Source organism: Marmota flaviventris, chromosome 11 (genome assembly GCF_047511675.1).
Source record: "Marmota flaviventris isolate mMarFla1 chromosome 11, mMarFla1.hap1, whole genome shotgun sequence".
Classification (NCBI taxonomy): Eukaryota; Metazoa; Chordata; class Mammalia; order Rodentia; family Sciuridae; genus Marmota; species Marmota flaviventris.
Window position 1 is genome coordinate 26,328,707 of NC_092508.1, and position 26,794 is coordinate 26,355,500.

General features: G+C 35.6%; 1 protein-coding gene across 6 annotated transcripts in view; it reads right to left on the bottom strand.

The window, feature by feature from the left end:
* Positions 1-26,794, bottom strand: part of Map2 (microtubule associated protein 2) — a 278,404-nt gene that overhangs the window by 45,727 nt on the left and 205,883 nt on the right. For all 6 annotated transcript variants that reach the window (XM_034635712.2, XM_027941928.2, XM_027941927.2 and 3 more), the window contains exons 5-6: positions 25,372-25,656; positions 1,778-1,891 (exon numbers count right to left, since the gene is read on the bottom strand). In XM_034635712.2, coding sequence (XP_034491603.1) covers positions 1,778-1,891; positions 25,372-25,633 — 376 coding nt within the window. In that variant the 5' untranslated portion in view covers positions 25,634-25,656. The remainder of the gene's footprint in view (positions 1-1,777; positions 1,892-25,371; positions 25,657-26,794) is intronic.

Here is a 26,794-nt window from a genome sequence, read left to right on the forward strand (position 1 = left end):
AATCTGTTTGACTTATTCTTAGGCCTATTACCTGATTCATATATTTTTGACAAATTAAAAAGATAAACATTTCATATTTTTCAAAAAAGTCACTTCATTTTCTCCATAAAAATGACTTAAAAAATTAATGCTAAAATTGTATCATTAATCTCCTTCCTTTGTGTCTACTTATTCAATTAATAATATATTTCATTTTGACCCTATATGCCATATAAAAACACAAAGAGGCAGGCCTTTTAGTTTGGATTAGGCGAGTCCAACTGAAAACATATTCAAATGCTCTCTTGTTCAGCTTCTTGATCTGGAAACAAATGTTACCTTGATCATTCATGATCATACTAGCTGACATCATTAAATAGCCTTTTTCCCACTGAGTCTAAAGCCAAAACCCATCTTTTCTATGCTTTCTCAGAAAACAAAATGAAGATGTCATAGCCAGGATCTGTTGGGAGAAACCATGCCCTAGTGGGGGCGTGGCCTTCTGGCCTTGGCCCTGCTTGTGAAGCACAGAAAGGTTCTGCAGGATGTCATTCACTCACAGTCATCCTTATGATTTGGTTCTTAGGACACTTACCTCCTTCATGACACTTCTACAAAGGTAAGAAATTTCAAAAGAAAATATTTCTCACTTAAGGCCAGTAGCTAAAGCCATTTTAATATTATAGAATTGCCGTTTCATAAAGCAGTTGGTAGAGGCAGCTTTTGGGATGACAGATGACTTTCAGTCCCTTGACCCTGTGGGTTTGCATGGCATATTTTAAGATTGCATATTTTTAACAAACTGGGTTATCTTTCATTTCAAAGAATAGAAATGAACAATAGATTGAAGAGTAGTGTTTTAAATATTTTTTTTCTCTCTGTTTTAAGAGAAAAACAGTCCTTCATAACAAAAATACTCGGTATTAAAAAATACTGAATATATATTCTAAATTATTATTCTGGTAAAACAAATTATTTTTATTGCTTACTTTTCAATAGGTGATAGAACATGCATTAAAAATAAAATATTAAGGATACATTAGATTATAATATAGGAAAATGGATATGTGCTAATTTTAGTCCTTAAAAACCATGGCTTTTAATAGATCAGGTGTATGTACTTGTGAAACAGGGATGTCGAGCCTAAAAGTGTCCTTCCTTACATCTTGTCATGGACACATACCTGTCTCTGTCTCTCATCTTACTGGGGGCAGGAGGCTTTGGCTGAGTGTCTTTCTCAGCAAGGAAGCACTGCTTTACCTGTCTGGCACTGGAGGCCATTTAATTTGTGGCCAAGGGAGAGGGCAGTGCTACCTTGGTGTCCTGAAAGAAGCCAAACAGTCAGTACTTTTCTTATCTGATGCAAAGTCAATATTGATTCCATTGACGCTTTGACTGAAGATTTTTGTAGCCAGTTCAGAGAGACCAAAACAAGACTATAATATAATCACTCAGTGAAACCCATAAAGGAAAACAATCATCTCCAATTTAAGTTTTTATACATATTTCCTATGCATGGAGTGTTATGCAATCTTCTAATGGTCTAGGAAATAAAAAATTGTAGGCCACTTAGGGGAACATCAAATTACAAGCTTATCACTCTAGAAATTACCAAAATACCACAATTAACCTGTTGAGGAGGGTGCAAATAGGTCCCAGTGCATCTCTATGGAGGGGCTGGATGGAAGTCATGGGTAAGGATGATGTAAAGGAAATAACCTATCTAGGGAACACGAGGATTTTTTGCTGTGATAGGGCAGGAAGACCCAGCCCCTGGCTTGAGGCTCTTCTCATTTACCTAAAGGCAGAGGTGCAGGCTGATCTTTATGCTGAGCTTCTTTCTCTTGCTCGCCTTTCAGGACTGCTACAGCCTCGGCGGTGACTACTTGAACTATTCTTGCAGACACCTCCTCTGTAATAAGCAATAACAAAAGGAAATATCATAAGGAGAAGTCCAAACAGGTAGCAGAGAGGAAAAGTAATCAAACAGCAGAGTGGATTAAAAATCTTATCTTTGCTGTCTTCTCTCCCAAAAAGTATAATATGATTTTTGCATTACACACACAGACACACACACACACACACACACACACACACACACACACCAAACAAGAAGATTAAGAAAAGAAGTTGGCATCTGGGAGCTAAGCAAAATGAACACAGAACTAAAGAGAAATAATTACTTAACTCATATGCCAATTTAATTTTAAAACATTTACATAAACAAAAACAATTTAATCTCTTTGTACCTAATAAAATAAACCCAAAGAGAGACAAGGGGATCTATTTTGGATATAACTCAAAATATGTTTTATAGTATTCTTACAATTCTTACACTATTCTAGAAAATATCACTAAAATCAATTTCTGTGCTCTTTTGCAAAAATATCATGATGTAAAACCTGATGAATATGTCTCAAAATATGTATTTGTGATTAAAATGTCCAATGCAAACAAGATAAATTATGAGAAACTGAAAATATAATATTTAAATGAAATACACAGAAATGATATAGTGGAAAGTCTGTTTCTAAGTAAATACTATTTTCTAGGTAGCAGATGCTTTAAAGATCTCTGAGTTCATCTGATAGAAACTCATAAACACAACAGTTTCATTTACAAATAGTAACAGAAGTGATATTTTAAAAAAATCAGAGAGTTAAACATATAAATTTTCCTTTATATGTTTAATTCTCTGATTTTTTTTACTAGCCATTTCACTATGCATATTTCTTAAGAGATGCACCAGAGGTAAACATTTTTATCTGCAGTGCCTAGCAGTAACAGTAACAGAAGTGATATTTAAAAATATATATATTACAGCAATCACTATGTGCCAAACACTCTGCAAAGGTGTTTGCTCTTTTCATTTTAATGAATTATTTGCTATTATTGCTCCCATTTTACAGATGAGGAAACTGGATGAAGCAAGAATTGAGAAGGTAAATATTTTATTACTTTTATTCCTTTTTTTTGTGTTCAGTTTTAGTGTTTGAACAGAAGTTTTTGCAGTTATTTCCAGCAAATTAATAGCATTAACAGTCACCAAAGCATGGTAAAGAAGTCTGACTGCTATGCTGTTGTGTGAGGCGGGCAGTGGAGGAGGAGCAAGGGCTGTGTGTTGTCCTGAGGCCAGGCTGCTGGGCGAGGTTTCTATGAAGACTGCGAGAGAGGACAGTCTCCGATGAAGTGATGTTTTCAGTGGGAAAGAACATATAAAAAGGGCTAACTGAAGATTAAATTCATTTAAAAAACAGCTTTAGATTTTTAAATTAATAATATTACAAAAGGAATTACTGTGGGTTTTTAGAATTGTTAGAGGTGGAGAAAACTCAGCAGAAAACACAGAGCTATAGGAACCCTGTGTCCTCTGCATCATCCCAGTATCTTCCTGCTGGCACTTATTCCAACCTTAGGTTTCCTCCTTCCTTCTCTCCCTCCCTTCCTTCCTTCCCTTTCTTTCTTTGATTGAACCCAGGGGCACTCTACCACTGAACTACCATGCCCTACATCCCCAGTTTTTTTTTTTTTTTTTGGAGGGAGAGTTTCACAAAATTGCTGAGGTTGGCCTCAAACTTGCAATTCTTCTGCCTCAGCCTCTCAAGGAGAGGTTGAGAATTTGCGATTCTTAAAGCTTCTCTCATGGAGCTTTACCCAGACTGAATGCTTAACACATTTTTTTTTTTTTAAATAAGAAAAACCTACATGAAAAGTTTTATTCATGATCTTTGCACAAGTTAATAATTATAACATAAAAACACTCAAATTATTCTACTTACTCTATTCCTGTTTAAGGATTTCATGTATTTAGAATGGTATTTCTTAAATTGGGGTCCTGGATACTTGCTTACTTATTTTTTAGGTTGGGAAGATAATCTAATAAACATAGTGCAAATATCTATTGGTTTATATAACCAAGTTAGAACTGAGCAATGCTACATTATTTCAGTCTTTTTGTCTGATATTATATTTAGAATACAGTTTTGACACTGAGAATTATTTTAAAGGTTGAGAGATAATAAAAAAATAACAGAGGTGAGCATAATACATAAAGAACATATTCATAGACCAAATAACATCCTTGGGCACTGTATAAATGGGCTTTTAAGATAGTCTACATAGAGACAAGTGAAAGGAGAATTGAATTGTTTACTTGTCTGCAGTCAGTATAGAACCATCCAACCTAAACAAAATGTACTTTACCTACCAGCATCACATCTAAATGGTGAGAAAAAAATTTAGTTTCAGAAAAAAGAATTATTTTAGATGGGAAGTTGTAGGAAATTTGTATTTTTTTATTTTTATCTGAGAATACTAATTAAAAAATGTGCTTGAGTTTCACAGTTGAATAAGAGCTTATGAATTAGTTAATTTTACTTTACTTCATATTAAAGCAAAATGTGAAAAAATAATTTAACCCAATCTTGGAAGAATTGATTAATTTTTTTTTCTTTAAAAGAAACTAACAGAGTTTACGCAATGCCATTTAAAAAAAAAATCTAACAGACTCTGTGGGCACCAACTTTATACTGGTTTTATTGACATCTTCAAATAATTATTTTTAAATCTAAATGTCCCAGTGAATTTAAGAAAACAGCATAGGATTGTTCTGGGAATTTCAATTGGTCCAGGCAACTTGCAATATTTCTCTTAGCAAAGGCTGTCAACAGTGCCACAGAGGCAGTTGTCCCTAAAGAACAAAAGATGGCTGTTTCTCAACAGAGGCCTAATCAGCTCATCTCCTGAGTGAACTTCATCCTTATAGCTGACTCTTGGGAAAGGAGCAAATTCACTGAGGGTTTGGATAAGTTTAGGAAAGATTAAGGATAAATTTACCAAACAAAAGCTAGTCACACAAAATCAGACCAATAAAAATGGAAAATGTGGGCTGGGAATGTAGCTCAGTGGTTAAGTGCTTACCTTGGATGCACAAGGAGCTGGGTTCAATCCCCAGCAACACACACACAAAATAATAAACAGATAGATAGATAGATTTTGGTGATGAACGCCTGTAATCCCAGCAGCCTGGAGGCTGAGACGGGAGGATGGAGAGTTCAAAGCCAACCTCAGCAACTTAATGAAGCTCTAAGCAACTCAGCAAGACCCTGTCTCTAAATAAAATTTTTAAAAGGCCTGAGGATTAAGTGCTCCTGGGTTCAATCCCAGTACGAAAAAAAAAAAAAAATCTTCATTATATATAGTGTCCATCCATCCAAACACCCACCTACCTTCCCACCATTCATCATCTCTTTAATTATTTATGTGATAACTGTCTTTTTAGGGTAAAGCAGAGGAAATTTTATGGACTTTAATTCAGAAAAATATGGAATGAATTCTAGCACGGCTACTTTTTAGTTATTTCACCCCCCAAAATTTACTCAGATTTATTGGTTCACTCATAAAATGTGGATAATAGTACTTGTCTCACAGGTTGTCTGGAGGTTTAGTTACATAACCATATAATACACCTGGCACATCAAGGAGATCATATAAAAGGAAGACTTCTGGATAGTTCTCACTAAGATATTTTTATTTTTCTCTAGTTACACATTCTTCTGAACTTCTTAACCTAATATTTCTACTTTCAAGAAAGAATGGTGAAGAGCACTAAGGGTCCAGCCCTACTAGGTATTGTTATTATGACCCTCTGGTAATACTGTTAAATCCACTATTGTTGATGTTGATAGCTATGTTGATGGCCAAGGGAACTATGTTTGCCAAGACAAATCTATGAAGGAAGCAAATATTATCTTTGCTTTTTATTTTCTGACCTCATACCCACTTCCCTAGGTTACCATCTGTTTGAGATTGCTGCCGTCATGTTCCAGTTTGGGACTGTCTTCTAGATGGTACTCTAAAAGCCATGGTCACCCTGTCAACTCCTAAGGACAATGCACAACAGGAAAAATCCTCTTGTAGGTAAGAGATTAGAACACATTTTCATTTTTCATTGATTATTTTCTCCTTTCTTCTTTCTGTTTTCTTTCCTTCTAAAAATATATGTAAATTTATGAATAGAATCTAGTTGTCAAAAGATTAAAGATGATGATATTAAACATAAATTGGGGAATTATTAATTATATGTAATTGGTAGGAAACAATGATCTTCGTAAGTGTAAATATAACAATGCTTTGAAAAGGTTAAGAATGTAAGAATTAAGTTCTGTTTTCCTGGAACCTGAAACTCATGTAGAAGTTGAAAACAACTCCCGGAAATGCCCACTAAATGTATGTTGAAATCTCCCCTGATCATCTGGTTGCTCTACGAAAACAACCCCTCCCAGAAACCGTGCAATGATTGGCTATGCTGTATGTGAAGTCCCTGCCCTCTCCAAGGAAAGTATATAAGTTCTGCTTAAGCTGTTCCTGGGGCTCTCTCTCTGCTCTATTCAAGTGAGCTCTGAGCCCCAGCATGCTGGACCCCCAATAAATCCTTTGCTGTTGCATGAGACAGTCTCTTGGTGGTCTCTTCCTCCGACGCTCGCCCGACCTTCACAGCTTTTTACAATCTGATATTGTGAAAGTCTCAGTTATCTTTCTTTTGAACTTCTAAAAATATTTTGGAAGTGAATAGTTTTTGGTTTATGTAAGAAATTATCTTAGTTAAGAAGTAGATGTGATATTTCTGTTTTCTATTTTGTAAATGTTAGGATTTAAAAAAATTAAGGATTGTTTTTGCATTACAGTGATAACCTTATAATTAGTTACATTTAGTCTGTTACACTTGATTTTTTTTATCATTACTATCAATATGGTTATGAGACAGTTTCTACAAGTAACAGAAAAACATCTCATACCATGGCCACAATGTCACACTATGGCTAAGAAAAAAGGAACAATGACTTGGAACTAATCTAATAAGTGTATCCGCCTACAAACCACTTGGAAGAAAAACAGTCAAAGTAACTTTTCTGAATTAAACTCATCTCATAACTTCTATGAGAATAAATGCAAAGAATAAGCAACGTAAAGCTACAATCCAGGGAACAGTAATAACACCATCACTATATAGGTAAACATTTTAAAGTAAAAAATGAAGCTTGTCTTCAGCCAGGCTTGGGGCTCAGTAGTCAGAAAAGCATACCAAAGTCCTCAGTAGATAAGTTAAATTCTGGAAAGAAAAAAATATTTTTTCTTGATATTGGAGAAATATATTGATGAAGCACATCAGGAAATAAGTAGGTAAAATAAAGTAACTGAGATATGTTTTTATGCACAAAAGTTACTTGGTAATACCCCAAAGGCATCACACTTAGTTATTTATATTTCCTTTAACTCATGAATAAATATTAGACTGTTATACAAGATTATTAAACACTAGGTATTTGTATATTTCTTGTCGATATTATTTAATGCACATATTTACAAGATAGGAACACTGGTAAAATAATGGAAAAAAAAGCAATGTTTTGCCTCCTTTAGATATCACTTTGATTGACATCAGTGTAGTACAAATATTTTACCTAAGAATAGGCTGTGGTGTCAGGCAACCTGGGATCAAATTTTGCCATGAGATTTGGTTCAGGGTCAACCTCTCTAACCTTCAGATTCCCCAGGTGAGAGGAAATAAAAGTGTTATTCACTTTTGGTGTGCTGCAACGATTGTATGAAATAACACATATCGTGCTCATTCAAATTGTGTATCCAGTTGACCAAATGTAGGTGAGACCTAAATGTTTTTTGGCATCCATAGAGATGATTCTTTAATTCCCAAGGAATACTTCCTTTCTTATATATCCAACCACTGCCTAAGCAGCAATCTCCTGCCACTGATTACTTAAAATCAAATGAAAAATGCACATAAATAAAATTTTGCTTCGGGTTGCATTGCTCTGCCCTGCATTTGTAACTGCTGCATCCCTTCCTTTTTCTCCATGATGATGACTCTTACTCCACCACTGCAAGGCCCTTCTGGTCACAGAGGTGATCACGTCCAATTTTATAGATAGGCTCAGGCACATATTTTTAATTTAGTTATTTTGTTACATTAATCTATCAAGATAGCTAACCAAATCAGTGGTGTTGACACTTTCTCCATAGCTCTGAAAATGCTAACTTGCTTCTGAGTGATAAATGACATTATAGGTAGACCCAGAAGTTTGTTTTTTAAATGTGTTCCCTCTGGGTCTTTATCAGGATCAGCTGTTATTACTTGAACATGCAAAAATTCACCAATTAGACTGTGAACACAAAACCTAAGCAATTTGGCATATGCCTGAGAACATATTTTTGTTGATTTCTTTCAGGTTGTTAAGAGTGAAGTAAGATACATTGACAGTAAATTCAACCATATGGATATAAAAGCCAGTAAATGTTTCTGCTTTTAAGAATCACAGGCATAATAACACTTTGTTAAAAGAAATGACAAATAAGCCTACCATACACTTGTGGAAAAAAAGGAAAACAAAACAATTTAAGACAGAATGCTCCTGTCAAGAAAAGGTTTTTCTCAGTAGGGTACAGAATGGTTGCCTAGGAAACTAGTGCTAATTGCTGCTGTTGATGGAAACTAGTCAACAAGGAAAGCACTGTGCAGTCAGAAGCGCTCTACTAAACAAATACCCTAGATAAATTCACAAAAATAGGGAAAGAAGAAAAGATCCTTGATTCTACTCCTGGCTTAATTTGGAGAATAAATGGCTCCTCTGAAACGCTTTCCTGTAATCAACAGGGATGAAAGAAATTAGAAGAGCAGATTGTTGGGGTTTTTTGTTGTTTGTTTCCCTGGCACCTTTTGCATTAACTAAAGAGGCCAGCATTGGCATATCCCACCCTAGTCAGACTTCTAATGATCTCAAATGGTCACGCTGGCCAACACTGCCTACTAGCATTTTCTTCCAAAGATTTCTTCCATGACTTTAGAGATGACAACAAAGATCCATTTATCTCATAGGCGAAATGTAAAGATAGCTTACACAGATAAATGCATTTAAGATAAGGAAAGACTGTGCAAAGTTCAGTTCTCCTATGAATTTAAATGGAAGAGAATGCATTTTGCACCTGCTATAGACAATGAAGCTATGCTTAGTCATTATGGGGGGATATAATGATGAGTAACACATGGAGTTCCTACACCCACATTGTGTTTCAAGGTGGGGGCAATCTTGTGAAGGACAGGTTTTGTTTTTGTTCTTCAAGGTTTTCTAGTAGTTGAGCTGGGGCTGTAGCTCTGTGGTAGAGTGCTATCCTAACATGTGCAAGGCCCTGGGTTCAATCTCTAGCACTACCTACCCCCAAAAAACGATTTTCTAGTAGTTGCCACAGATTTTGACTGAACCTTCTCCATAGCCACTCATATAGTACTTACCTAAACTGTATTAGCAAAGTAGTAGATTAGGATTGTGAATGTATGATTACAACTAAAATCATAAAATTGAGAGACAATCTCAATTCCTTTTTTTCCTACCTCAATCTATATGCTGAAATCCACAATTTTGTATAGCTTACACTTGAATATCCTCAAGTGGAGTCTTTATATAACTTTAACAGAACTGGCCGAGCATTTAAATTTTGTCAAGGAGAAAGGCACAGGAAACTAATGTAATTATCAGTGCAACTACTAGAAAATCATTTTTTGGGGGTGGGTGGTGCTAGAGATTGAACCCAGGGCCTTGCACATGTTAGGCTAGCACTCTACCACAGAGCTAAAGGACACCATAGGTTGGGGACACAACATTATGGAGTCAAAAGTAATTTAAAAACCATAGATTAGAAATAGTACCTCTTGAGAAGCTTTGCTTCTAAATTTAAGGGTCCAGATGGAAATAGGAGAAAAACATATATTTAAGCCAAAAAACCTAGTAAGCAAATATAGTCCCAATCTATCTTTATATTTTCATGTTCTAGTTCAAGTTTTTGGCTACTAGTGAAGCTAGAGGTATTCAATATAGTAACATGTACACATTTGGATTGTTTTGTAGACCTTATATTAACCATTTATTAATTAAGTCAGGTTGTATTATTTTATTGATCTAGATTAATATGAGAAAGATAAATTTCATAGGGGAATTTACTCCCCCTGAAATTTTATTTTTACTATCAATAAATTGAACACTATTATTTAGGCACTGGGGGAACTGATAACACTTTTAGAATTGTGAAATGCTCAGTTTTGCATCTTGTCAAAATGATTACAATTGTATTACTCTTTGAAAATTTATGAGAAACTGTATGATCTCTGTTAGGTCTTCAAAAATACCAAAGGATAATAGCATAAGACATGAGCATTAATGAGAAGATGAAATACTGACAAAACAAAGAGATCTTAACTACATTGACCCTTAGAGAAACTGAGGGGAAAAAAAAATACAATGTGTGTGTGTACATGTGTGTGAGTGTGTGTGCGTGTGTAGGTGCTCATGCACATAAGGGTTTCTCTCTTTTCCCGAAGTCCCATCTGTATTTGGATACCTCAAATGACTGGGATGCCAATAATGAGGCTAGGGTTTCTTTTGAAAAAATTAATATTTCCCTATTAACCATATATTAATTAAATGGTTAATTAATTAATGACTGAATTAATAAATGGTTAATAAATGTCAGAAACAGGGGATATGATGCAAAAATGAAAAAATAATATTCTAGATTCCCCCAAAATATCATTGGAATGAACTTCAGAAAAATAAATTCTCTTAGACCAAAAGCAGTCTTTACCAATTACCTCTATAAACACACATTTTTCTTCTAGGAGTACCTATGTTTATTACAATGAAATGGTAAAAATCTACACCTTAGCCACCATGTTTGCTTCTATCTTATCTCCAGCATAACTGCATCAATGTTTTGGAGACCTTGTGACCTAGAAGCATATAGAATTTAAGAGATGGGAAAATCACTTATTTCACAATACACTGTATAGTACCCTTAATCAGCACATGGACAGGCCAACATAATTACAGCATAATTACAATGTGCTTAAAGCTTCTGTCCTAACACATTTTGGGGAATGAAATGTGCAAATTGCAGGAACAACACCAAACTTACGTGCTTTCTTCTTAGCAAGTCTCTCCTAAGCTGTGAATATTTTAAATAAGTGGTTGTCTATAACTGCTTATTTTGGCCGTTGTAGTTCTATAAAATATTGTTTACAAAGATTCCCTTTGCACCAGTACATACAGACACTTGACAGCCTGTAAGTCACTTATAAACAGACATAATGATTCTTTATAATTTTCAAATTATAATTGAATATATATAACCAGAGAGCCATTTTTCAATACTCTAATGTGGGAAGGTACAATGAAATTAATCTCACTATGAAATTCTGAAAACTAAAATATTGATGGTGAAAAACCAAAGAAACAATGAGAAGAATGATATACATTCAAGCCATCCTTCTATTATTATTTAATAATGTAATTAAATAAAAGTCGCAATAAAAACATAAGGAAGATGCTTTCATTGGAAAAATTTGAGGCAAATAAAATTGATGATGAAGACTTTTGGTTAAAACTATGAGCAGCAATGTAAAGAGACTCATCAGCAAGGTCTTTTTTCTTTTTATATAACATCCAATAGTTTAGTTACATCCAATCCCCATTACCCTCCCACAAGATTATTTTTTAAGTAGAAATGCAAAGCCCAATATTATTTTTAATGCTATATGCTGCTAAAAAAAGCAAACACTGTGATAGATTTTTTAAAAAACATTTTCTTGTGCCAAAAAAAAATCTAGAATAAAGATGGTTATTTGTGTTCTGGATTGATGAATGCATCTCATGGAAAAATAATATTAACTGAATTGCTCTCCAATCATAATAAATGAAAGGTTTATTATGCAAGACAAACAAGAAACAAGTATTAGCAGCCTTAAAGTTATCTTCATAAATTTTCAGATAACAGAAATTCTACTTTAGAAAATATCTCTGCAAGATCTGTTGAAATAAAAATTTACATTTGATGACTTTGCTTCAATATTGTTTGTTTTTCTATACTATATTACTGTATTTGTCCTCTGTATCCTGGCTTTCATCAATAACAACCATGCCCCTAGAAATACTTATAATTTTAGGCACTATCTACTTTATATCTATAACTGCCAATATATTCACTCCTTTTTCAAAGACACTGAAGTTTTATATCAGAATGCAAATGGTCTCTAGAAGTATTAAACTGTAACTCATTATTGAAACACTTCTGGTTGTTTTATTGTAGGATTCCTGCAAAAATGGATACATTTTGATGGAATGGTAAAATAAAAAATGCAAGAGCAGGATGCTATAGGGCAAAGCAACTGGGCTTTGCAATGGGGTCAAAGGATAGAGACAGGAATATGTGTATGTGACCACTGACATCATGTAGAAAATTAAAAGATGGGATTCAGGAAGCTGATGGGAAAGTGCTTAAGACATGTTTCATTTACTTCCTAAGTTGTTAGGGCTGGTCCCAGAGAGGCAAATGTTATTATAGCCATGCATTAGGCTTTGTTGATAAACACAAAGCTTCATTTGGCTTGAGAAGCAGAAATCACATGCAAGAGATAAATGGAGCTTTGGGAGGATAAGGAAAATCAGATTTCATAAAAAGGTCCTGAAATTTTTGTAAGAAAATATACTGGTGATGATTTATGAAAAAGCATGTGTTTTTTCCCTGACCATATAAGGACATTTTCTAAATTAGGATTTGTACCCTTGTTTGCTTCACTTTTGTTTAATGTGGTACAGGAGTTTGAACATAGGGCTTCACTCATGCTAGGCAAGCGTTCTACCACCGAGCCATACCCCCAGCCCGGGACCTCTGTTTTTTCAAAAAAAATTACAATTTTCATATTTCATATACAGCAGCTTGACTATGAAGCCACTGACCATTTCCTAGTTCTAAGAATACTCCTAAAACTAGTTTGGTTTCTCTGATTCATTTTCATTCTCTTTTCTTAATCAATCAATTACTCCTTCCCAACCTTTATACAGACCTCCTATCACTCAAAAATGTTTCATACAAATTTGTAGTTTGTATTTATTTTTCTAGAGATAAATTGTTTGTAAAAGTAAAGATTCCATGAAGCCAGGGAACTTTATGGTTTCTTCTCTCTCTCTCTCTCTCTCTGTGTCTCTGTCTCTGTCTCTCTCTCTCTCTCTCTCGATATATATTCAAGTCATCCTTCTATTATTATTTAATAATGTAGTTAAATAAAAGTCACAATAAAAACACAAGGAAGATGCTTTCATTGGAAAAATTTGAAACAAATAAAATTGATTATGAAGACTTTTGGCTGAAACTATGAGCAGCAATGTAAAGAGACTCCAGCAAGGTCTTTTTTCTTTTTATATAACATCCAATAATTTAGTTACATCCACCCCCTCCCCCCAAAAAGTTGGTAAATGCAACAAAATAGTGGCAGCAACGAGAAGAGAATCAAAAGTGAAAAGGAGCATGGTTTTAATGCAGTCACTTATTAACCAAAATGTCTTATCTGAAATTTCATACAACAAAATAAATACTTCAACATTTTAATCAATAGAGTCTCCAAAATATTTCAGCATGCTTACAAATTGTCATTTGCCTCACAGATCTGTGAAGATAAACACTTGTATTTATGTAGGTTTTTGATCCACTTGCATCAGAGAACATAGGGGAGAGCTGGAACAATATTATTCAAGGTTCAGGAGACTCAGCATTTCTGGTTAAAATTGAAAAAAAATGTTCAATATTTTCTAAATGTACTTTTAAAATGAAACATTTTGGAAGAATATTTCTTTATGTTAAAAATTAAATTCAAATTTATCCAGTGATTCCAGTCATAAGACAGTAAATTATCTGCTAACATAGCTTCAGTATAACCTTAAGTAGTGAAATCTAATGTCCCTAAAATAGCCAAATTCTTGAACACCGTTTTAAGTAGATTTGGATCAAATGTGCAAATCATATGCAGTCCACAAAAGATTTCAAGCACTGGAGTTTTTTCTTCAGCAGATGGCAAATATTACTGATGAGGGCAGGGGACCATTGTGATCCCAATTTAATGAAATTTTTGTCCTAAAATGTGATTTTTCTTTTTTCAGTGATTACCATATCTGCTTCCAACTCAATTCTTTGCTTCTTTTCTTACTGTAGTCAGTACTTACAAGAATTAGGTGAGAAATAGCCTGGGGGAAAATATCTTACATGTTTTGTGATTCTATGTCAAGTTAGTGCATTTAAAAAGAGAAAAAGGAAGAAAGAAATAAAAAAAGAAAGAAAGAGCCAATTCTTCATGATGCAGGGGTGTGTGCCTATAGTCCCAGCTACTAGGGGGGCAGAGTCAAGGACATCCCCTGAGCCCAGGAGTTCCAGGCCAGCCTTGGGCAACATAGAGAGACTCTAATAACAACAACAGAAGAATTGAAAACAGCCACTGTCCTTATGTGAGTATTCATGTTGTGTTCCAGTGAAGCTCCAAGGATAACAAGTTCATTCCAATCTTTTTTTTTTTTTTTTCTTTTGGTGCTGGGGATTGAACCCTGGGCCTCATATATACAAGTGTTTTGCCACTGAGCTACACCTCCAGCCCCAGTCCAATGTTTTCAATGCTTTGGTCACAAACCTCTATTTTTCAAGCTAATGAAAGCTTGAGAGCCAATTTTAAAAGACAGATAAAAATGAACATGGCCCTTAAAAGATACAAAATGTAATAAGGAGGAAATGAACTGACTTACAATATTTTTGAGAGATGGGTACTGGGGATTGAACTCAGGGGCACTTGACCACTGACCCACATCCCCAGCCCTATTTTGTATTTTATTTAGAGACAGGGTCTCACTGAGTTGTTTAGTGCCTCACTTTGTTGAGGCTGGCTTTGAACTCTGGATCCTCCTTCCTCAGCTTCCCAAACTGCTGGGATTACAGGCTTATGCCACCATGCCTGACAGGGATGTAACAACTTTTTAATTGCTTATAATATAATAGTTGTTTATTATTCTTACTCCTATTACTTTTACTACTGGTTATCTTAGACAAGAAGTCTTTGAAATGTTGAAATTCTTAATGATTAGAATTAGAAAATATAAATGGAAGCATTTTTATTATGATATATTGAAGAAAATAAAACTATGGATCTTGGGAAGCTTTTTAAAATAATGAGACAAAATAAGCATACCTAATTGAATCAAAACATTTTCTTATAGTTAATGTGTATATTTTGCTTACTAATTCAGTATGGAAATGCTGTTTACTACCTAAAAACTTACTGTTTGCAAATTATTTTATAGACTCAAAGATGAAATAGAGGGGAAAAAAGGCATTGATGATATTTTTGTTCAGGTTGACCTCAAAAAATAAGGTACAAGATATCTCTCCAAGACAATATTGTTTTACTCCTTTAAAGGAGGATAATTAAGTCTACGACAAGTCCAAGAACATCTATTTGCTTTAAGGTTCAGGTTGACCATTTATTAGAAATGAGATTTGCTGAGCTCCTGACCCAGAACAGCAAAGCAATCCTCATAGCCAGAGGGCCAAAAGAACATGCAGTTTAGAGTTCCATTTGTGATGTTTTCAGTGGCATTTTCAATTCAGGACAATTATTACATTGAGCTCAATTTTGCAGGAATGGATATGAAAAGTTATTCAACATCCATGTTTCTTTGCTATTAGGTTAAAGATGTCATTCAGGCCATTTATCCTGTTTTTTTTAAATATTCTTTTCAGTTCAGTAATTTTCATAATCATCAAAAGAAGAAGGAGCAGGAGGAAGAGGAGAAGAAGGAGAAGAAGAAAGAGGAAAGTCTCTGGATGTCTTTCCACCATCTTTGGTCAGGGATCTATTTTCTTCACTTGCAAAGCTCTCTCCCACTTTCAGACAGCCTCAAGTCTTCCACTATATCCTTTCACTACAGTACTCTGGAGTTCCTATTTAATTCTTGTTGGTTCCAACTCGCAGACTAGAGTCTTTACATGGAACTCGAGCCTCCTCTCAAAGTTCCTCCATTTGCCCCTTCATTTCCAGCATTCTTTTCTAACACAACCTTTCCTGTTAATGTAGTGCTCACATTGGTATAATTTTTATTGCACCATTTTGTCTGTGATTTCCATTGTTAAAACCTTACATGGATCCTAAGTCTTTCTCTACATTAATTCAAGAAATATTTATTAGTACCCACAATAGAGAATAGGTTCTGCATTATATACCAAGGAACAGAAAGATGAATAGAGCACTACTTCTATCTCAAAGCATTTACAATCCAGGGACTGGGATAAAAACGCATTTACAATTCAGTGACTGGGATAAAAACAAGCAATGAGTAATCCCAGGCAAATGTTCACTATAATCAATGCTTTTAGCAAGATCTAAACATGGTACTCAGGGACGTTCAAGAAAAAAGAGACTCATTTCTGATGATCAGATCAGTAGGTGCTCTGCCCCTTTGATGGCGGACTTCTGAGAACTGCTTCTGTAGGATTGTCCCTTCCAACATGTTTCTCTATTGCTTGCTGCACAATGCTGCATGTGAATGGAACCACACAAAATTTTCTGGGTAAAATTTAATTGTGTCATAGAAGGGAAGATTTCAGTACAATCAGAGGACTGAACATTCATGCTGGAGGTGCGTATGCAGGAATCAGAGTTGCTTATGGGCCTGTGCAGCCTTGACCTGTTTCCAAATAGAACATGTGGACAGAAAAACCAGTCTAATTTTCAGGCTGCTGAAGCTGAATCATCTCTAATAAAGAAGGTTTTTCTCTGGGTCTGGATTTTTTCCTTCTTATCTACCTTTGTCCAGTGCCTTCCTAAGTTTTCAGTATCCTGAAATTGACTGTAAATTCAGACATTTTACTCTCACTTCCATGTTCTAAATAACTGCTTAGCACTTGCACATTCCTTACAGGTTGCAAGACAGCGGGGATGTCTACTTTTCCCTCTCTCTGCTCATCAGCTGGGCTGGGTTTGCACTGTATTTTTTGAGGGCTGCTGAATGATGACTCATCTGTGAGATACGCTGCCTGGTGAGCCAGGAGCACACGGTTCAGTATCTTTTCCCCCCCAGGACTCACGATGCCAGGTCAGACAATGCTACCAGGTTTGCAAGGCAGCACCAGTTGTTCTGTTAATCTGCTCCTGATATGCACTTCCAGACTCCCCTGACAGTCAAAGCACGTGCTTTAGGTAATGTGCTGAGGAGCAGTGAAGTGTGAAGGAATGAGAGAGAAAAAGGCCTGACGCATTGAAGCAGAGTCAATGTCTCTCAGCAGCTCCTGGAGGAAAAAGAGGAGTGATAACTACTCTGCACTCCCTGTCGGCTTCATAACCTCCTGACCGCAATAAGATCAAACCCAAAGCAGGGCCTCAAGGTGGCATTTGGCATACAGTGGGAATATTTTTCTCAGACAAAAACTGGCAGTATAATCAAAGTTGTACATATGTATGTATACATGCAAATGTAATAAAACAGCATATATTTGCATATTTATATATACAAATATGTACACTTTAATCACACTTTTCAAAAACATACTATTGTTTGATGATGAACGTATTCTTCAGATATCTGAGCAATTTATTTGTTCAAAACTATAATCAAAATTTTCCCTGTTTTTTTCTCTTTTGAAGGAGAGAAATATTATAACAAGAGACAAATAAAATGTGTGTGTAATCTTGACCAAACAAATGCTTAGGCAATCTAGAAATGAATCCCATAAGACTCACTTCCAGTACCGATTATTTTCATCTTGTTCAGTAAAAGCTAAAAAGATGTCACAAACGGAAGATTTTCCTTTACATAGAGATTTTTTTAAACCTCCCCAAACTGAAAAACATTAAAAGAAAAATATGGCAAAAGACAACAGCTAATAGAAGAGGAGAAAAGTTGTATGATCTTGGAAAATACAGGACTGGGGGAAGGTTAAATAAAAAAAAAATACAATGAGATTAAATTAAGTTTACACTTTAAAACAACCCACAGAGAATAATTTGTACAAACACACCTGAATTGTTCTTAGCACAAATCTGTTGCATTGGTAAGAATCAAATTCAACAAAATAATTTTTTGAAGTGTTGGTGGGCCTAAGAGTTTGATAAAAATACTTAGCTTAGTGCTGGTGATGTGGTTGTTATTTAGCACAAAGCAAGACAAGAGACGAGACTGATTTCCATAGTGCATGGAAGGCGTTTTCTTTAAGAACATACATGGGGGTAAATGTATACACAAATTAACCTTAGTTTTAAAACATCATATTGTAGTGTGTTCAGAGCCTTGCTCTTCACAACTTGAAGAGTTTGTAGGCAATTAAATTTTCCAAGGAATAAAATCATACGTCAATTTGTTGAGTCATTGGTTTTAATTGAAACAAGTCTTGAGAAACCACTTTTTTCACAGATTTTGATTCAATATTACTGGCTTAGAACAATGTCATCCTACTATGACTTTAAATGAAGAGCACAAATTGATTTTAGGGGATGAACTACCACATATTAAACAACAACAAAAAAAACTTCATTTATAAAACATCAAAAGTTGTATCTGACAACACCTGCTGTACACAAGCTCATTCCTTATCAAGAGCAACAGACACAATTCTTTATGATAATAACGATGTAAGTTAGCACTGAATTAGGTTCAGATGCTTCTACTCATCAACATGACAAGCCACATATTTTGATAGGAGTTAATACCCAAACCTGCTTCATTCATCTGGTAGAGAAACCACACAGGCTAGAGCAAAGGTGATAAATGCAAACCTCACGCAACTGCCTTTAAAAACAAACAGACAAACAAACAAAAACAATCCTTGCCTTTCTCACACTTTCTAGCCCCAAATGCCTAACCTTCAGAAGGAAAACACTGAAAAGATGCCCATTTTCTGTCCTCATCTGTTGGCGTTGCCAGGCCCAGATGCTTCGCAGTGAGGCCGTGTAGTTTTCTGCAGATCCACCCTTGAATGCTAAATAACTCGGCTCCGCACACTCCTCTCACTGCGGAGCTCAGGGAAATGGCAGCCAGAGCAAGGAGTGGTTGGCATGGCAACAAGGAGAAGAAAACCTGCAACCTCTTGTATTGTGAGGCTAGCCTGCTTATTTGCCTCTGGGGGTGGTGTGGATGGCTTTAGTCATTTTGCAGGAGAAATGGCTTTGTACTATTTTGCTCTGCGTAAATCTATGAGGGATTAGAAGCAATAGGCCATATTTTAAGTAGGATGCTGGAGGCAGGAGAGAAGAAGAGTAAGAAAAGGCAGTATGAATTTTCTAAGATTGAAAAAGGGGAATGGAGAGAAGCTGAAAGCATACTTTACCCTTTGCATGTGAGAGGCTTCTACTGATAACATCAGCAACCATAAACATATAATATCTATCTCTCAATCACTAGGCTGCTTCAATCATGTGGGCTTTAACATGCAGGACCAGGCTATAGAAACCCAGGTCCTTTAGAAGTTCTGAGGAGGTGACAGCTTTCAGCTCTTGGACAGGAAGTATCTAAAGAGCCTGCCCCAAATGTTGGGAAAACAAAGGGCTCTTTGAGAATCCAGGGGTGTAAACTGAAGAAACGCCTTTCAAACTTTTCATTGACTGGAGGATACCTGGGGCACCGGCTTTTGATGGTCAAAAAGCCACTTTACCCGTGACTAGTATTTCTTTCTAGTGCTCAAAGCCTTGTAACCGAGGACAGTCAAAATCACCAAAGCCCGATTTTAATACCTCAGTGTTTCAGCATCTAGACACATCTTAGAACTGCCTCCTTTCTTTCTCCACTCAGGCTAAAAACTGGGAATAAAGTTGTGATTTTATGTGATGCTTACAGGTGCATAAATGCTGCAATAGAAGAACTGTCCTCTTTGTCTTTAACAGACAACTGCTGCAAAGGGCTGTGCTATTCCAAATCTGCTAGTGGGGTCATGGAAAGAGCATGGTCTGTCTACAAGCCAAGAGGTATTGATTCTTGTGTTTATCATGTGACCTTGGATGGATGACTAAATCTGTAAAGGGGATGACTGTAAAAGGTCATCTTCCTGGTCCCTTCCTCTTTTCTGTCATTTTTTCTACAACTATATGATAGAGAATGAACAGATTCCATTAGTGTTTTCTAATAAAGGACAAATCTTGACATTTACAAAATTAATTCTGGGAGTTAAGTGAAGAAAAAACAAAACAAAAAACACTCTCATCCAAAAGAGTCTTGAAAGCTTTCAAAGTCAGCAGCACATTAATAGAGTGAAAAAAAAAATAGGTAAACCATAGAAAAAGCCCCACATCACTTCTTAGGGATAGGAGAGTTCAGAAGAAAGAAGAGACACTGGATTTCTGAGTACTTGTGGTCACAATGCAGTTCCCCTTACTGTGCAACCCTGGGAAAGTTATGTAATCATTCTGTGCATTAAAAGAAAGATCCTAATGATAGGAACCAAAATCTGTGGATGTTCAGGTCCCTTATAGAAAATAGCATAATATTTGTACATAACCTACAAATGTCTTCCCAAATACTTTAAATAATATCTAGAATGCATATAATACCTATAACAATGTAAATACTATGTAAATAGTCTGTATTATTTTGGAAATATTAATAGGAAAAAAGTCTAAGAGCTGGACGTGGTGGTACATGCTTATAATCCCACTGACTCAGGACAGAAGCAGGAGGATCATGAGTTCAAAGCCAGCCTCAGCAACTTAGCAAGCCCCTAAGCAACCTAGTTCTCTAAATAAAATATAAAAAAGCCTAGGGATGTGGCTCATTGGTTAAGTTCAATCCCAAGAACAACAACAACAACAAAAACACACACATAAAAAACAAACAAACAAACAAAAAATATACATGTTTGGTACAGATGCAAGCTTTTAAAACTATTTTTGGTGCACAGTTGGTTTTATCTGTGTATGTGGAACCCACAGAGACAGAGGGCGACTGTATTTCCACAATAGTTCTTTAAGCAAGTCTTGAAGGATGAATAGAGAATTAGAAAATCTTTTCCATTATATACTTGAAAAGTGAGCATCAGTAAAATGATGGTGTTTTACAGAGGAAGGTAAAAAATACAGAACTGCTTTGTTGGCAAACTCTGGTGTTGGCAAACTCTACAAGAAAAGGCTATATTCAAAATGATCTTATAAATAGATACAGGACAGATAGGACCTGATATTGTAGATAATGAGAACTCAATGGAGTGAGACCAGCCACATTGCCAAGTCATGTGCACAAAGATTACAGAAAATAATTGTTGTTTCATGTCCTTAAAATGTCATTTGAAAGGTCACTTTTTTTTATTTTCCACTTTCTAAAATGATTTTCCAGTCAAAATTTTACAGGTTTTATTCATCAGTTCTTCTGCCCTTTTATAAGCAACACTATGTTATTTCAATGTGAATTCTCACATGAGTTTGGGCCCTGCTTCTGGATAAGAAACTTAAAAGATGAGGTATCTAATTGTCACTCCAAGTTGGAACTCTGTAGGGACCAACTGCATTTCTCTTGCTTTCTTTAATAAAGTGGAAAAGAGAGGAAGGAATTATTTCAAGCCATTACTCTTATTATTCACGCTTTGGAAACCAATTTAAAATGATGCTTTGGCCTTAATATAACAAGAACTTTCCTAAGGGGCTAGGTTCTCAATAGTTTCACATTTCTTTCTTCATGCTTCTGTGACATGGCTTTTATAAAACACACTTTAGAGCTGGGCTTGCGGTTTAGTGGTACAACTCTTGCTTAGCATTAAGTAAGGCCATGGGCTCAATACCCAGCACCCCCCAAAACAGAGGACACTTAATGATAGGAAAAAAAATCTTAATGGATCACTACTTAGGGTCCAAAAAATAATTCCACTTCTTTTTCTATGGACTAGCTTTAAATTGTATGGAAGGAGACAATATCTAAAGAATTAAATTGAAAAGAAATGCAATTTAAAATACTGTTTTCTAACATTCTCTAGTCTCCCAAATCCTGAACTCAGTGCAAAAGATAAAAAACGAATGGACTGTCAGTTGTATCTTTAAAAATAATTATGGCCTATAAACGACTTTCTCAATGGGAAGAGTGAATGAGGGAGAATAGGGTAAGATCCTTTGTTGAAGTAGGTTCACCTGCATGAAGGAAGGCAAGAAAGGATGACCTGATGTTTGCAACTCATGTATCATGCAATCCTGTGTAGTGAAATGAATAAAAAGAAACAATTGGGGAAAAGATTTACTTCTAAAAATGAAGAGAAAACTAAAACAAAGAAGGAAAGTAAAGATTTTTAGACTCAACCAGTAATGACCCCGAAACCATGACGTATAGCTAAGGACCTGAGTCACTGGGAAGTGCCCCCTGTTAGTAATGTCTTGAGGATTGTCCTTTTCAGAGAAAAACATGCAGTACACTGAGAGACTGTATGTGAACAAGAAAAGAACGGGTTGGTTTATAATTGATGGGTTCTCTGTAAAATTATCACCTCAAAGTCTCGGTCTGTCCTCAAGGGATAGCATTTTTAAAGCCCATATTTGAGATTCAGAATCATTTCCTTTTAGTGGATGATTTTTATTACATGATTTATGAAATAGTTATCTATAAAACATCAATGATAAAAATTGTTATTTTATTAAACTAGAGTTTGGAGAAAAATTTAATTGCACATTAACTTATCACTGGAATGTTCTTTGTAGGTATGAGAAAACAAAATCATGTATTTTCCTTTTCCTATAGCTTTATACACATACATATTTTCTGGACTCAATAATTGGCCTGTTATTTTTAGAGGGAAGTTAGCTTAAAATTATACCAAAGTTTGGGTTGAAAACATGGCTCTGATAACCCACAGCTGATTATTTACCACCTCTGTCACTATGAACATATGTATAAAACTCTTGTAATCAATCTAGAAAAATAAGATTTGTTTGATACACATTGAGCTGCCTTCAAAATTAATTCTTTAAAAAAATTTTTTTTCTTAGTTGTAGATGGACACAATATCTTTATTTTATTTATTTTTATGTGGTGCTGAGGATCCAACCCTGGGCCTCATATATGCTGGGCAAGCACTCTACCACTGAGCCACAATCCCAGCTCTTAAAATTGATTCTGGATGTTCCTGAAATCATCACTTGAAAGAAACATCTGTTAGTCTCTTCTAAATTTATATTATTTTCTCAAAGAAACTGGAAAGGACACACTGACCTGGCACATAGATATCTGTGATGCTCTTACATACTTCCATAAGATCAATAAACAAATGGAATAGTGAAGGATGATGGTTCTCCACTGCATGACCAAACACATGGATAGAGAATTCTCTATGGATAATTTTTTTTTCTACAGTGCATTACAAGCCCACAGAGAAGTTAGTGAGTCAGCTGGTGAGCATTCAAGGGACAAAGCTAGACTTTTCAATGGTTTTTCAATTGCTTTGAAAAGGACTTTCTTCCTTTTGTATTTGCATACTCATTCATTCACTCACTTGATGCACATTTGTTGAGGTCTGCAGGTGTAACGCCAGGTGCTGCCGGACAGGATGATGAGAAAAACCTTGGTCTACCATATTTCTCTTTTCTTCTTCACAACCATATGTTATGACATGCCCTCATCCCTTCACGACTACAGCCCTTCAGTGTCCTCTTAGCTAATGCCCCGGACACCCAAGTCCTTCCCTCACCAAGTTATGTTAGAAAATGCTGTAGAAAAATATTCTTTGGTCAAGAGTGCCTGCTGTCTTCAATAATACCATCTTTACCACCAATATTCATGGTAATTAATAGCTATTATTTCTTGTACCATTCACTTTATATACTTTACCATCTTATTTTAATTCTCACTATAACCAAGAAAGGTGAAAAAAATAAAAGTTTGTTTCATTCTTAACTAGAAGTCTTACCAGGGTATATTGAATGTGCCTGTTGAATATTTGCATAGTTTCTCAATTCCTTGAATCAAATTGGACACTGCTACCCTCTTTCCCTGTTCTACATGAATTTCTGCAGGGAACCTGCTTTGTATCAGAACAATTTCTGAAAATATAACTTTACAGAGTTTTTTTTTTTTTTTTATCTTCAAAAGGGCGATGTAATATTGAAACTGTGAACCATCCTGAGCTAGGAGTTCACGCAGTGTTAGACAGAGGTTGAGCACCACTGTGCTTCCCTTGGATGTTTAAAACACCTCATTGCACCCCTGTGAATATGTCTGGCAGCCCAAGGTGCATCTGTACACAATTTGAAAACATTGGCAGTAAAGTGAAACAATTTCTCTTCAACCTTACCTTCACATACTTCTTTTTGGCAGTTAACATATAGTGCTCTATATTCAAACTAATTGCTGTGAAAGCATCTGATTCACAAAGTTCAGGGATCATTTCTTGCACACATTCTGGAATAGGGGCTAATACAGTACCTTATGTATAGAAGATGCTCATCAAGAGGTTAATGACTTAATGGACTTTTATAATTTACACTACACACTTGTGTAATTTCTCCTGTATTATTGGAAATGCCTACTATGGTTCCCTATTAAAATTTAAATATGCCTATATTTATATGTATATACAGGTCTATGAACATATATGTATATATGGGTGAGTTCTGTGGTACTTGGGGTCAAACTCCAGGACTTGTGCATGCTAAGTACACACTGTACCACTGAGCTACCCCACTCCCTTAAGTAAATTTTTTTGAAGAGAATGTGCAGTCCCTCTGTGTTGCAAATTAGTTGCTGGAGTACAGAAAACAAATCTTGATATAAGAAAGGGGTGATTTTGAAGGAGAGCCTTTCCTACTACTTGAAGTACACTTACTCTTTTGCAGGGTAGGTTGCTATCTGCAAGTTACTGAATTCAAATACATTGAATTCTGAATTATAGAACAAAGGAAAATTATGATGAACAACACTTTAGTGTGGGCAAATGTTCCTCTACACCATTGGTGGCAATGCCACTAATGATAATACCATCAATGCTAGAGCTAGAGTGATTTCTGGCAGGAATCATACTTAGAAAAGATGTGTTTCTGAGTAGATTATATTAATGTTCTCTCTGAAGCATCTGAACATTACTTTTTAAAAAATCTGAGAAAGTATGAATGGTTCGTATATCTGTACATGTATGTTTTCTTTCCTTTCTTTTCTTTTTTGCTTTCTCTTTTGAAGGCTTAGATTTTACATTTCTTCTGTCCCCCAAAATCCACTGAATTTTGATCCAATGTTATTTGAGGGAATCAAAAAGAAACTGAAGTTTCCTTTTAATGAGCTAAAATGATGAGAATTTTTAGCAAAATATGCATACATGGAACCATTTATATATACAAATTAAAGGGGTAAAAATTAAACAGGTAAATGAGGCCGAGAATACAACTAGTCTAGGGAAAGTTAGCCTAATTATCATGATTTTTCTCTCATTTTGGTGTCCATTTCTCCTCCTTGGCCAAAATTTCAGCTCTAGTACTAGTGAAAGAAGACCAAAATTGCAAATTAATTCACTTTCACACGAAAAGGACTGCAAAGCCCAGAGTAGAGGTCCCTTGGTTACCTGCTGTTTCTCTGTCAGCTGAGGTCAGCTCTCCATTGATCCCATTCTCTTTGGTATCTGAGTAGGTGCCCTGTGACCCATGCTCTCCAAAGGTGCCCTCTTCATCCTCTCTGTATGGGAATCCATTGGCGCTTCGGACAAGTCCTTCCCCTGCCCCGCCTTGGTCCTTCATCTCAGGTGGATGTGGATGTGCAGAAGCTTCTGTGAGCTGAGCCGAGGTCCAGTGCGGCGCCTTGGCTTCATCTTTCCGTTCGTCTGCCATTCTTCAAAGCCCTGTAATTTCTCCTGTAATTGGAAGAGGAAAATGGTCATGGCTTTGAGCAAATCTGACCTGACATTAGTTTTATCAAGATAGGGACAATGTGTAGCAAATTCAGTGGTTTTCTATAGTTGAAAAGACATTTTCGGTAACCCTCTTTTAACATCAAGAATTTGCCATTGTACAGACGTTGGGTTTTACAGACCATTGCTGAAATATTTGTTCTTTTAATATAAGATCACCATCATGGCTACAAATGTCAAACCTAACGTTTAACATCTAAGGATACATCTTTAATTAATGCCCATTGACGTGTGGTATTGAATATTGACAGCATGGTAGAATCAAGAAATCCTTCTGCATAGGGAAAAAGACAGTGGTCAACATTGCAGTTTCAAATGCATTCAACTCAAGCTAGAGATGTATATCCTTTTCTGAATATGGTGAACTGAAAGATAGTTTTGACTTAATTGTCAATGAACTTTCCTTAACCCTATCTATAAAGAGGAAATGACATTTTTTATTAACATAAATCTTGCGGAGAGAATGGATTAAAATAGAGCATTAGACCCATGTCCCTACCTGATGGCATTATTTCGAAGCTAAGTCAAATAAGATCTGAAAAAGTGAAATCATTGACACATAATAGGAAACTGTAAATTATAGAAAAAAATGAAGCAGCTGTGGAAGGGGTGTTCTATAAATGCTAAGTGAATGGCAGATATTGCACAACCTTCTTTTTATGCTGATGCTACTAAGTTTAGAGATGTAACTGATGAGAGGTGATTCACCACTCAGTTTGGAAAGCTGTTGTCAGTGATGTAGCCTCATTGATAGCTTATTGTACCCATAAGAGTGACAACATAGGCAACGACTATCTCTGATGGAAATTAAGAACACTTTATTTTTTTCAAAACAGTAACCAAAGCAAAGACTTCCAAACAGGTAAACAAAAATGGTATTAAGACAAGCTATTTCTCACTATCAAGCTTCACAAATAAATCAAAGTCACCACAAATAAATTAAGCTTGTACAAAGGTAGGCCTCTCTACCAGGTTTCTAAGAAGCACCTGTTTCTTGGTGAATCTCAATGTAATCCTTAGCTTGCTCTGCTTTCTATTCATAGCAAGAAGAGCTAGATGAGTTCATTCCTCAAAACTAACT